The 12,480-nt window shown below is 38.1% G+C and overlaps 2 protein-coding genes and 1 pseudogene across 5 annotated transcripts; 1 reads left to right on the top strand and 2 right to left on the bottom strand.

Annotated features, from left to right (window-relative positions):
* Positions 1 to 222: 222 nt before the first annotated feature.
* Positions 223 to 3,426, bottom strand: GCD1 (ribosomal protein L20). Of its 2 annotated transcripts, none has more exons than XM_008228389.3 (4): positions 3,208 to 3,426; positions 1,707 to 2,506; positions 1,335 to 1,524; positions 223 to 562 (listed from the first exon to the last, which is right to left on the bottom strand). In XM_008228389.3, the coding sequence occupies exons 2-4, from the start codon at positions 2,441 to 2,443 to the stop codon at positions 344 to 346; spliced, it is 1,146 nt and encodes a 381-aa protein (XP_008226611.2). In that variant the 5' UTR covers positions 2,444 to 2,506; positions 3,208 to 3,426; the 3' UTR covers positions 223 to 343. The 2 variants fall into 2 exon arrangements, with proteins under 2 accessions (XP_008226611.2, XP_016648769.2); XM_016793283.2 differs by having other exon boundaries at positions 1,707 to 2,546; positions 3,208 to 3,378.
* A 193-nt stretch (positions 3,427 to 3,619) lies between these two features.
* On the top strand, positions 3,620 to 8,852 carry LOC103326190 (putative GPI-anchored protein At1g61900). Of its 3 annotated transcripts, none has more exons than XM_008228388.2 (8): positions 3,620 to 3,853; positions 4,580 to 4,711; positions 4,994 to 5,854; positions 6,866 to 7,111; positions 7,210 to 7,224; positions 7,682 to 7,822; positions 7,970 to 8,017; positions 8,533 to 8,852. In XM_008228388.2, the coding sequence occupies exons 2-8, from the start codon at positions 4,678 to 4,680 to the stop codon at positions 8,604 to 8,606; spliced, it is 1,419 nt and encodes a 472-aa protein (XP_008226610.2). In that variant the 5' UTR covers positions 3,620 to 3,853; positions 4,580 to 4,677; the 3' UTR covers positions 8,607 to 8,852. The 3 variants fall into 3 exon arrangements, with proteins under 3 accessions (XP_008226610.2, XP_008226609.2, XP_016648770.2); XM_008228387.3 differs by having other exon boundaries at positions 7,207 to 7,224; XM_016793284.2 differs by lacking the exon at positions 7,210 to 7,224.
* A 38-nt stretch (positions 8,853 to 8,890) lies between these two features.
* On the bottom strand, positions 8,891 to 12,247 carry LOC103326322 (protein DETOXIFICATION 18-like; annotated as a pseudogene).
* Positions 12,248 to 12,480: the final 233 nt, after the last annotated feature.

The raw sequence follows: 12,480 nt of genomic DNA, 5'->3' as shown, positions 1-12,480 counted from the left end.
TTTTTGTCATTTCATGTCTATGTGGCACTTTGACATATCGATTGGAGATACTCTTAGACGCTTCTTGAAAGAGAATAGAAAAAACAGAAGATATGAAGGCATCTAAAGATACCGTTCCGTGATTATTATTAGTGAATCGGTTGTATTGGGAAGGAAATAGGTTGGTGAAGGCCATCAGCTGCTGAACCATAAACCTAAGCAAAAGATACAATGCCAAAAATCTGCGAAAAAGGTCTATGATTAACAATGGTAGAAATGCATATGGAGCAGAACACACAAAATTTGCAACTACTACAAATATTCTTATAAGTAACATCTAACTCGATAACAAAAGATTTCATCATCAGGGAAGGATCTTGCGTCTGCGGCGGGGTGTTTCTCGCTTCACGTACATTTTCTCCATTTCATTCAGTGGTCGGCTGGAACCATCTGGCTGGCTTACAAACTTCCAGCCACCACCACCTCCACGCTTTCCTCTGGGTCCCAGTTTCTCCACTGTAAAATTCCACCCATCCGAAGTACGACGACGACTATGCTTGTGGCAGAAAACCTCCCCCTTCATCTACACACAAGTGAAACCATCAGTAAAAGGGCCAAAGAAAGCGTGAACACAAAATATGGAGGTATTCATTATAAAACTGCAGAGTCGATCTGCAGCTCAGTGGGCAGAACGTAGACAGAGAAAAAAAAAAAAAAGCCTCGAATCACCCTATGCAAAACCTTGGTTATCAACACCAGTCTTTAATGGCAAAGAAAGTGGAGCAAAGACAAGCAGCAAAGCCTCTTTCATTTGGCGAGTCAATAGAACCTGAGTGTCCAAAAATTCCCCTGTTCCTTTACCTTACCAGTGGCCATTCTTTTCTGTTTGGCAAAATACCACCACGTACTCACTTGATAACCAATATCCCACTAAATTCATCTCCTAAGAACCAGAAAGTGGAATAATAGACAAATCCACAGCACAAACAATCAAAAGCTGCAAACACCCAATCGCACATGGCATTTAAACTTCAATCACCCTATCTGTCAAGCCACATCACAGACTCAACCAATATCCCACTAAATTCAACTCCAATAACCAGAAAGTGGAACCACAGGCAAACCCATACGGTAAACAATCAAAAGCTGTAAACACCCCACTGGACATGGCACTTAACTTCAGTTACCTAATTGTCAACCAACATCACCAGTTAAGACTTACGTAATCTGTCACTTAAGACTCGCCAAATATAGCAGTAATACTTTGTAATACAGTACTAGCTAAATTTTTTATTATATTTCCAATGTTGGACTCTCTCTCTTTCTCATGGAAATGTGAGGCTTGTGGAACTTACTTTCTTTTTGTTGAAGTTCATCCTCTGGACAAATTCTTGATAAAGCATTTCATCTTCTTTCATGGAGATCTCATAGTGGACTTCGTCCAGATCTCTGGTGCTACCATCCCAACCCTCTGGCATAACCTTGAAGTCAGGTTTGTAAGGAAGGGAAGCGACATGGAATTCACGGTCATGAGAATTGAAAAATCTGAAAAGAGGAAAATATTCAAGCACTATGAGAAATACAAGGGGGCTATTAAATCAGCTATGCACCGCTAGCCAATGCATAAAGCAGAAGTGAAATCACTAATAAAGATAATTGCAACTACAATTAACACATCAAGAAACCTTCACTGTCAAAAAAGTAATGCTTCCAAATTGATATCTTACTCAGGACAGGTGTCAAGCAGGAGCTCAACAGAATTATCTAAAGGACGACCAAGCTTTTTTTCCTCTTCTTCCTCCAGCTCCTTGAGCCAAAGAATGGCATGCACTCTCTGCCTCATAATTCTATAATCCTTGGCCAGCCGCTCAACAGTGTAAACCTCAGGATTTTCCTTGTGCAACCGATACATCTCGGCCTTCTCTGAGTCCTTGAGATAAGACCCCCTTGCACCCGGCTCACGCACTTGCTTCAAAAGCGCACTTACCTCTTTTAATCTCTCTCCCCATCCATCCACAAACCGCTTACTTTTCCGGTTCTCTGCCTCCAGTTCCTTTATTCTATCCTCAATCTCTTGCAGATCAGAGATGACTGAAGATTGAGATGTGTCGTCTCCACTTTTCTGTCTGCCAACCACCTCTCCATCAAAATGCTCCTTGGTCAATCCAGTCGACCATGTGGATAAAGAATCCCAACCCAAATCACCGGATGCATTATTGCTAATTGTTCCACCCTGGGGTTTGTCCCACTCATCTTTGCCATTATTTTCACCATCACCTCCAGATTTGAAAGAAAAAAAACGGGAGGTGATAAATTGAGAAGCTTCGATACCATTCTTCAATGAAAGCACATCATTGTTTCCCAAAGTGGGTTTACTTTTCTCTCTCAGAAACTTTGCAGCGCTCGTGCTTGTGCCAAGTGAAGTTGAGGAAAGACGGGATATAACACGGTGAAGATTCTGCATAGCCGCCGCGGTATTTTTGCCAAGGAAGTAATCTACTGTGCCACACCACCCGTACAGAATATCCTAAAATCATAAATAAACCTCTTAAGCATCCATGATAGACCTACAGCAATTCCTCAACTCAATTAAGTTCAATATACATACACAGTGACACACACACACGCACACACACCAAATTTGGAAACTTTACTAATTCAAAACCCCAAATCTTGATCTGATAGAAAAAGAGATGCAAGAAAGTGAGGGTAATTAGTCCCCAATTCTGCTAAAAGAACATCTAATGAATTCCACTCATTTGAGGGAGGATAATTAGTTGCTCACTTCACAACCAATAAACCCATTTGCCCATAGACCAAACAAAGCATTATAACATAAAAAAGAAAAGATATATGCATCTGTATAGAGAAGCACAAGTACACATATAAACTTTGGGAACTTGACTATCTAAGTTCAGAACCCTGAATCTGGATGCGGTAAAATATAACAGCATTTGAATCTCATCTCAGAAGCTGCTCTTATAAATTGATGGATTGGAAACAAATTCCTAACTTTGGGTAAAGAAATTAACTTGGGTCTTTCCATTTTCCCAGCACCAAACAAGAGCAGACAAACAAAAATTGAATTGCAGTTCAACGACACAGAAGAAACCCAAACACGAAAACCGCAAAAACATAAGGAAATATGCGTACCCCTTTTTGTATGCACATACACTATTTTCTAATATAAAAAATTAGTGAAAATGTCGGAAGAGAAACAGAAAAAACCTGGAAGAGAGATAAGAATAGAGCTGTTGCTGGAACTTGTAAGAATCAATTCATTGAAGCCAAACCCAAATCAAAATTAAATCGCTTCATGATCCATTGATCGAAATCAACGCATTTCTCAGTGAAGAAATGGAATTTTGATAATTTGAGACAGGGAGAGAGAGAGAGAGAGAGATGCTGTAGAAAGATATAAACCCCCCAAACCCTCGCAGGCTATGCATCACAAAACGCACCGTTTCGATGGTTGGTCCATAAATACACCGATTTGATTGTCGGGCGACCCGGATAGGCCTTGACCACGTCCTGGGCCTTGAACTGCACAGCTTGATGGGCCCGAGACCCGAGACCCGAGACCCGAGACCCGAGACCCGAGACCCGGGTCAAATGGGCAGAACCGTAGAAGTCAAAAAAGGCAAAAGGTAGAGACCGCTGTCGTCCACTACATCCAACCTCAAAAGCAGTTACTGAAAACACAGTCCGAGTGATCAGTTCACCATTTCAGCTCAGCTCAGATTTCGGGTATCCAAATTGACCCGATTCCATCGACCTGAAAACCATGCTGGCTTGATCGGGTTCAGGTTCGCGAACCTCGAAAACCGTTCAATTTCTTACTGAAAACTATGTTCAATGGCGTCAACATCTTCAGGTACTTTTCTGTTTCTTTTGGGTATTTTTTTTTTCCGTTATTTGCTTGTATATCTGTAATTATCTGCTGTTTGGTGGCTGAGAAAGTGTGGGAAAATACAGGTAAAAAGGTGCAACTTGTTATTGGTAGTTAAAGTTCTCCTTTTCTTTTCATTTTTCTAAGATTAAAACAAATGTGAAATTTCAGATTTGTTAATGGATTTGGTTCCTTTACTTTTCCTTCCTTTCTTGATTCCCAAAAGGAGGGTAAAAGATTAAATTTTCAATTGGTGTTGTGAGCTGTCATGAGTTCTTTTAGCTTCCGTTCTCTCTGGATTTTCAGTTTTCTAGCTTCCTTTTTTAATTTTTTTTTATTTATAAAAATTATATATATATATATATATATAAAAATTTTCGATTTTTGCGGTTTATCATTGGCTTCTTGTCAGAGAAATGAAAATGTATGGTGGTATGCTTGAGTTCTTTGGTTTCTGAAGAATGGAAGAACATGGTCACACTACTAGACACACCAACCAGTATTAGGCCTATTTGCGAGTGCAAGTTTGTATCTATTTGGGTTTGTGATTATGAATTCTGTAACAGGTGGATTATGTATATATATTCTAAGAAAATTATTCATCCAAAAAAAACAAAATTATATTGGTAGTACATTTATATCTTTTTATCTGCACTCGATATGAGTTAATGACTTCTCCTTGTGTATTTGCTGATCTTGATGGTTTCATAGGTATTGCTACATTGGCACGAGCAATTTTTGGGCCTATCACCAACTAAAGTACCATTTACTTATGTAAATCTCAATGGTACCCGAGGGCTTTGGGAGTTATGGACTGTTTTCAGACTGTTGTTCATCATAAGTGTAAGTTTGTATTTATTATAGCTAGCTTGCATATTTCTATAGTAGGAAGAGGCAAAAAGATGGGTATTGTGAATTCATAGTACTTAATATGTGGTGATACATCAAGGTCCCGTTCCCTAGTGTTGTGCTGTTATGACTGCAGGATGGGTATCAATTAGGTATCCCTTGAGTTGATTCTTTTGGTACCTTTTTTCTTTAAACATATCTAAACTTGCAATATATGGGTTCTGTAGTTATATTCCTTGCCATAACTTCTGAAGACAGGCTTATATGTGGCTGCAGGTTATTTGTGCTGTCAGTTGTTATTCTTTATCTGGTTATCCAGTTTTCAAGATGTCGTGGCAGTGCAGACAGTATTTAACCGAAGTCATGTTTCTTCAATGGCAGAGCTAGGCCTGGCTAATCCACCTACTACTGGGTTTTTTGATCCCATAGAAATATCACCAGCTGTTATTCCACATTACCCAAATCCTGCAGATGAACCTTTGGCACCAATGTACCCAACTTTTCCGACAAGATATGAGCCTGTTTTAACTGGGAAATGTCCTGTAAATTTCTCTACTATATCAAGTGTAATGGAAAAAACCGCATCTGATTGTTCTCAACCCCTAGCAGCACTTGTAGGAAATGTAATATGTTGCCCACAGTTTAGTAGTTTGATCCGTATCTTCCCGGGTCTCGACAGCTTCAAGCCCGATAAGTTGGTTTTGCAAAATTCAGTCGCAAATGATTGTTTTACAGATATCATCAGTATCTTAGCCAGCAGGGGTGCAAACAGTACAATAGCTACACTTTGCTCCATAAATTCATCAAATCTTACAGGTGGGTCCTGTCCAGTGAAGGACATTAGTGCCTTTGATAAAATAGTAAATACAAGTGGATTACTGGAGGCCTGCACAACTGTTGATCCTCTTAAAGAGTGCTGCAGACCAATCTGCCAGCTTGCAATCATGGATGCTGCACGTCAAATCTCAGGAAAACAATTGATGATGAATGAGAACAAAAATTTAGTGGGTGGGCTTAACTACACTGATACTCTAAGTGATTGTAAAGGAGTGGTTTTTACATATCTTTCGAGGAAACTCTCGTCAGATGCTGCGAATACTGCATTTCGAATATTATCTGCCTGCAAAGTTAACAAAGGTACACTATTAAGTTATGTACACGACCAATTTATTTTAAACTTTAGGAACTGCGGTTTGAGCATCTAATTTCATGTTAAGTTTTTTGTCTTGCCTATTGGTCGGAAATGAATAAATGAGGAATACAAAAGAGCAATGCATGCAGTAAGAAGGTTCCTCCATTTATTGAAATCTGAAATTTTAAGAGCCAAGAAAGAAAAAGAAAAGACAATTTGTTTGAGTCGATGGTTGAAGAAAAAGGAAACTTAAAAAAAATCAGTATTTGGTACTTTCTTTTCTTTTATGAACCATACTATTAATTTTATGTCTAACCTTTCATGGGCCATGAAGGATTCCCATCTCTAGTATTACCATTGTTGTTTAGTTCTTTATAGTATGAAGTGTTTGAGTTATGTTAATTTTCATAGCCATCTTATAGGGTAACTTAATCATTTGTTCTTTTTCACTAATAATTATTTAACCTAATGTATATGTATACTTTTACAGTGATTAATGTTCGGTGATGGAAAATATCTCAAGAGATATATGCGCTGAATATCATGCCATACTTGTATGAAAATTCTAGATTTTGGTTGTGTTTTGAACAACAGTTTCACAACCTTGATTCACTAATTACCAAATCATGTGCTCTAACGAATTAGTGCTGCATCAAATATATATATTTTTTCCGGTATTGTAATTTTGGTAAATATTCCAGCATTTGTATTATAATTGTTAACTGTAACCCAGGAACTGGAAACTGTTGAACACAAAAATCCACGTCAATTCCTGAGCAACAAGAAATTAAGATGCGCTGGCTTTGTGAACAGAAAAATGATAAACCTTTGCGTTTGTTTACCCACTTTTGCTCTGGAGTTTTTAAGTTTGAGATTTGGCTTGCTTAACTAGTACGTGAACTATTCACATTTTATTTGGTTTGTACAACTTGATGATTACATCTTTAAGTGGTGTATTTTTGGACTTGTCTTGTAGTGTACATCTCTTCTCATGAAAATGATTCTCACTTGTGCAGTTTGTCCTTTGGATTTTAAGCAGCCTTCAGAAGTAGTTCAAGCATGTCGCAATGTTGCTGCCCCTAGTCCTTCCTGCTGTAGCTCATTAAACACTTACATCTCTGGAATACAAAAGCAAATGTTGATTACAAATAAACAAGCTATAATCTGTGCTACAGTGTTTGGGTCCATGTTGAGGAAAGGCGGGGTAATGGAAAATGTTTATGAGCTTTGTGATGTTGACTTGAAAGACTTCAGCATTCAAGGTACTGATCCTGCTATGTCATTCAAATTTTCTGCCTCTTTTCCTTACTGTATCTGATCTATTTTTTTTTCTTCTGGATCCCTGTGGGCACTGAAGCAGCATATGGTCAACAAGGTAGGATATGTTCAATTTTTTTTTCCTGTTTCCTTTATGTATTCATTATATTCATTCCCATGATTTGATATCCAATCTTCTGTAGCATTCTGTATAGCTTTATTCGTTCCAGTAGTTATTTTCGAAGAAATATAAGAATACCTGATGCTTAAAAGCATTGTGTGCTTCATGTGTGACTGAAAATGTATTCTGGGAAATTTTCTTTGGACTGCGTTGTGGATGCTTTATAATAATGTTGGTTACAATGCTAATAGTGTGACTTACTTAAATGGGCGTTAGCTCAGGTGGTTTAACGTATTGCATCCTAAATGTACATATCCCAGGTGTTCTAGAGTGTGGGGTTGGTTTTCATGTTCTCTTGTTTGTACTTGACAGAAATGAAAGGAATTCCCTTGCATGCGAAGTTGGTAATCATTATTCTTATTAAATTGATAACTTTGGTTTTGCTCAAATGCAGGGTGTCTACTTAAAAGCTTGCCTTCAGATGTGATTTTTGACAATGTAACAGGCATCAGCTTTATATGTGATTTGAGCGACAACATTGCAGCACCGTGGCCTTCGTCTTCCTCAATTTCATCGGTGTCCCTTTGTGCACCTGGTAACTGATTGGTCAAAGCATAACTGTTGTTGCCATTTTTCTTAATAATATCTACTATATGACAGATACTACAGAGATTATATTTATAGAATATTTACCATTTTATGTGAAGTCCATGACCTCATGGCTACTACTATTGTTTTGCAGAGATGTCATTGCCTGCACTACCAACGGCGGAGACTTTTAAAAATCTTGGTGTGTACCACTAGATTCTCTAATTTCTGGCTCTTGTTAGTTTTCTCCGTTTCATTGATTTTAATGTGTTTAACAAAGTCAAAAAGCGAAATGGACAAACGTCATGACATTGGAAAAAAAAAAAAAACAAAAGCTGCCCTGTTTTGTGAAGTTAACGCAATGAGGTATTTACAAAATCCGGGGTTCTTTCATAGGAATAAATGTTAGCCAAACCAAGGGAAAATCAATTCGATTTTTGGAAGAAGCCTTTTGACTTTGTGAAAATGGAATCAGTGCTAGTTGTTTGACATACTAGAATTCAAATTTATCATTTTTCATTTAATGTACAGACTACAGCTTTGAGTTTCAAGAAAATAGTGTTGTTCAAGCTGGCATTAGTCCTGTGTTGTTTCTTCACAATCCTTTCTTTTCTAATGCATCAGTTCCGGAATTCGCATTTCTTTTTTGCCCTTTCTTTAGTACTTTTTCCATCCTAGGTGAAATGTCTAACATTGTAAAGCAATGTTTTGATGCAGGCTGTCGTGGTGGTGAGCTAGAATTTATGTTACCCGTTTTTTCATTGTTTGTTTTGTGCACTTTGTTGTACTGAGGGTTGGGCCGGTTTGAATTAGGGGCCTTTTTGAGATTGATGTTGTGTGTGGACTGCCCTGTAGATTTTGAGTAGCCACAATGTATAGCAGTTCTCATTTTATTTTGTCTCTCTCTTCAAACGTGCACACGCACCATGCATGCATGCGAAGCACGTCGATGGAGCTCCTTCTTCTTGTACCGAAATAGAGATCTGATTTATGGACTCAAGTCTAAGCAAAACCTTAACAAAGATCTGTTTTTCTTATTTGTTGGAACAGAAAAGATTGTCTATTGGGTATCAGATCAGGTAATATCGGATCGAGGGCCCCAATTCTTGAGCAATACGTTGAGCAAAATTATGCTGGTTTGACAAGTGATGCCACAAATTAGTCCAATCCACAACCCCTGAAACCATAATATAATGAAGTTAAGAACAAACATCAAATAATGCAACACCAACGAAATAAAACAGAACAAATCAACTTAGCTAACAATGTCTCACTTTAGCATGTAGCTTGGTCTTGAACCCATGAAGGCCGGAAATAGCCACGCCAACCAGATATGTGGCCAGATTTAAAACAGCAGGCCAACTTTTGCCACCCGCATCCTGTGACCACACCTGAAAGGAAGAACCCCCAACCCCAAAAATCATTTCTCATGCATGCTCAAGAAAATGAAAACAGGAAAAATGTAACCAGAGTTTAATGGAAAATGTCGATTTGTGTTCTTTTTTACCTAGAACAACACCTTGTAGAGGTTCAACGATCACCGAAACCGCAACGAAAGGTGTCATGGATGCAAATTCTTTTACTATTTCTGGGTTGCCACTGAATAAGCCAGCCCAGAAATTGTGGCCAATTTCCAGTGCCAGACCAAGAACGAAAGCAACAAAGCCAGAGAGCTTAAGAGCCACAGTCATGGCCCTCTTGGCTTTCTCTGGATTGCCTGCTCCCAGTTCGTTTGAAACTCTCGCGCTGCCACAATGTTATATTTATGTAAACAAATGTAATTATTTTGAACACATAATTGATTGAAAAATTCAATTAATTTGAAGGATAAATAGAGGGTTGTTATTTCACAGACCTGACAGCAGCACTGACGCCGTATGACACCATATAAGCAATTAACTCCACATTGACACTATAATTTACATCAAAATAAATAAAACAAAGAAAATATTTATAAAACTTACTTACACATCCCAAGTAGGGATGTGCTCTGTGTTGGATGTGGAAATGCTCCTTCCATGAACACTAGAATCTCAGAGGTCCACTCTTCTAAGCTGGATAGATAGATTTATACGTAGCAAAAAGATACAAAATTGATCAGTGCAACAAGTTCTAAAGATATACCTGAAAAAAACCTGAAGAATGGACTTATTTGGGCTAAAAGGCTAGGATGATCTTGCTTATGCGTGGAAGGGGATTCTCAAATTTTAATCAATTTGTTAGAGGGTGATCAACATCCCCTCGGCGCTTGTTTTCGCTTGTTATCGATACGCTGTTGGCAGATTTTTCAAGTAATTCAAATCTTGATCATCAACTTCATAACCTTTGTATCTGGTTTTGTAATTTTCCAAATAGTGTGGCTCCAAAGCTTAGTTAGGGATCCACAGAGGATCCTCTTTGTATTTGTTGAAAGTACTAATGCTCATTTGTGATGAAAGGATCTAAACAATTCTAGATAAATCAAGATCTAAAGGATAGAGGAATGTCAGTTTGGAGTTGAAAACAAAATCATGAGTATTAACTTGGAAGAAGATGCTCGGCATCACATAAATAAATATTGCAAGCCCAAGTCGGTGGCTGGTGAATGGCGGCAAGATTCAAACAAAGTGGAGCTACAAAAAGAGCTACCCAACCTAATGGGGTGTGGTCTAGCCAAGAGAACTCCCTACCTAAGCTACTAAGGGAGCCAAGAGCTGACCCATCAACCTGGTTGATGGGTGGGAGTCATAAATTTAGAAGATAGGTAGCCAAAAGAGCGGAATGAGGAATTTTTCAACACGTGAGCTAGCTAAAGTGTTTAGGGTAATCTAATTAATTTTTTTTTTCTTTTGTACTTACAGTTTTATAGCCTTTCTAGAAATAAAAGTATATATTAAATCATATAAACCACACTAATTCATAGCTTCCATTAACTAATTTCCAATAAATTTTAACATAAAACAAATACACATTAAATGCAACAAGAAAACTGATATTATCAAAATAAAAATGTGTTCAACAACGAAATTGAAAGTATACCTATTTTACTATGTATTTTTATTACTTTCATGCAACTAAATTCATAGAGCAAATTGGTATTTTTTGAACTTTAATAAATTAATACATACTGAGCTATATTTAAAACAAGTCAAATATAGGTATGATTTTTTTTCCACCCAAAAGCATCCATGGGCTACATACCAGATTAGCCTTTAACTTGGTTCCGCCACGGTCAATAGCTACACCACTAGGAGGCCAATTAGCTACACTAAACTATGTACTATTCTCCTCCCATCTAATAAACTCACTTTGTTTCATATGTGTCCTATTTTTCCTAAACCCCTTCACACACAACACAACAACAGTATCAGAGCAATACACTCTAAACTCCAACAGTATTAAAAAAGAAAAATTTATACCATTCCACTGCTGCACCAGGGAGGCCAAGCCTCAAAACAGCAGGGACATGACTGAGTGATGCCAAGGAGAAACCTTCCCATGTAGACTCAAATTTCTTTGAACGAAGAACGTAGACGGCGAACATAAGAAGAGAGAAGCAGAGGGAGATGGATGCTGCAAGTGGAACAGCTCTGAAGCCCAGAGGAGTGAAGTGGACAAGAGAATAGGTGAGGCCTATGTGAAGGGCAAGGCTGATGAAGGAGAATATGAAAGGGACGACAACAGCAGACTGAGTTTGAAGAAATCTCTGAACGTTTTGGAGGATTCCAATCGCAACCAACCCAGGAATGAACAACTTCACAAAGACCGCCAAGAGTTTTGAGGCCTCTGGGTCTTGGTGTAGCAACGAAACAAAACTGGCTCCGAAAAGAACCAAAGTGAGGAAATAAGCAAGGAAGCTAGCAAGGATATTAGGCATGAGGCTTGCAGGTACTGGCCTAACATGCCATACTGCTTTGCACCAAAGGCTTGCCCACAAAGGGTCTCAAGAGCTCCACTTAAGCCACTCTAAACCAAAAACGAAAGAACAAATAAGTTAAAATAAAATAAGTAACTAGCAATTGTGTTATATTGTATTATCAATTCTTCAATACATAATCCAAGAAATTAAATTATGGTCAAGTGTAAAATTACCATTAAACTAATTCGCAATGCAAACGAAAATGCAAAAGAAATGAGTGAGTGAGCACATTATAACATAAACATAAACATAAATTATATTCTTACTATTATTGAAACACACACACACACACACACACACACACATATAACTGGAGAAATTAATTATGAGTAGTAATATTATTACCACAACAGCAAGGCCAGTGGCATTAGCCCATGAAATGGCTAGGTTTGCAGCAGCTAGTTGAAGCTGACCAAGGTGGCCAGAAAACATCACAGCCACCAAAATGATGAAGTTAAACATCACATTGGTAAGAGTTGTTGGCAATGAAAACAAGACCTGCTTCTTAGCCTCGCCCACGTCCAAAAAATTCATGGTTCTTAGACTTTGGTTAAGAAGATTACAGAGAGGCAGAAGAAGAAGAAAAAGAAGCAGCAGTTGTGGCATACATAGGCAACTTAATTGCCTTACACATATATAGGAAGTTCCGAAGTTGGGACCGGTTTTTTCCCAATTTGATTTAGTAACCTGAATGGCAGAATGGCATTTGGTTTCTTAAGAAAAATGACTAATATAGGACATGTCAATTTATTAGCCATTATATCAGT

This window comes from Prunus mume, linkage group LG3 (genome assembly GCF_029339155.1).
Source record: "Prunus mume cultivar Tortuosa linkage group LG3, ASM2933915v1, whole genome shotgun sequence".
In the NCBI taxonomy this organism is placed as follows: Eukaryota; Viridiplantae; Streptophyta; class Magnoliopsida; order Rosales; family Rosaceae; genus Prunus; species Prunus mume.
The sequence above is the reverse complement of the archived record's forward strand: the minus strand, read 5'-3'. Positions and strand labels throughout refer to the sequence as shown.

Bases quoted from the DNA above. Each gene is read 5' to 3' on its own strand.
- LOC103326190 (XM_008228387.3), top strand. From the start codon at position 4,678: ATGGACTGTTTTCAGACTGTTGTTCATCATAAGT. The intron at 5,855-6,865 runs GTACACTATTAA...TCACTTGTGCAG, and splicing joins TGCCTGCAAAGTTAACAAAG to TTTGTCCTTTGGATTTTAAG. The intron at 8,018-8,532 runs GTGTGTACCACT...GTTTTGATGCAG, and splicing joins GGAGACTTTTAAAAATCTTG to GCTGTCGTGGTGGTGAGCTA.
- GCD1 (XM_008228389.3), bottom strand. From the start codon at position 2,443: ATGCAGAATCTTCACCGTGTTATATCCCGTCTTTCCTCAACTTCACTT. The intron at 1,525-1,706 runs GTAAGATATCAA...TCCTCTTTTCAG, and splicing joins CTGCTTGACACCTGTCCTGA to ATTTTTCAATTCTCATGACC. The intron at 563-1,334 runs GTAAGTTCCACA...ACTTGTGTGTAG, and splicing joins TGAACTTCAACAAAAAGAAA to ATGAAGGGGGAGGTTTTCTG.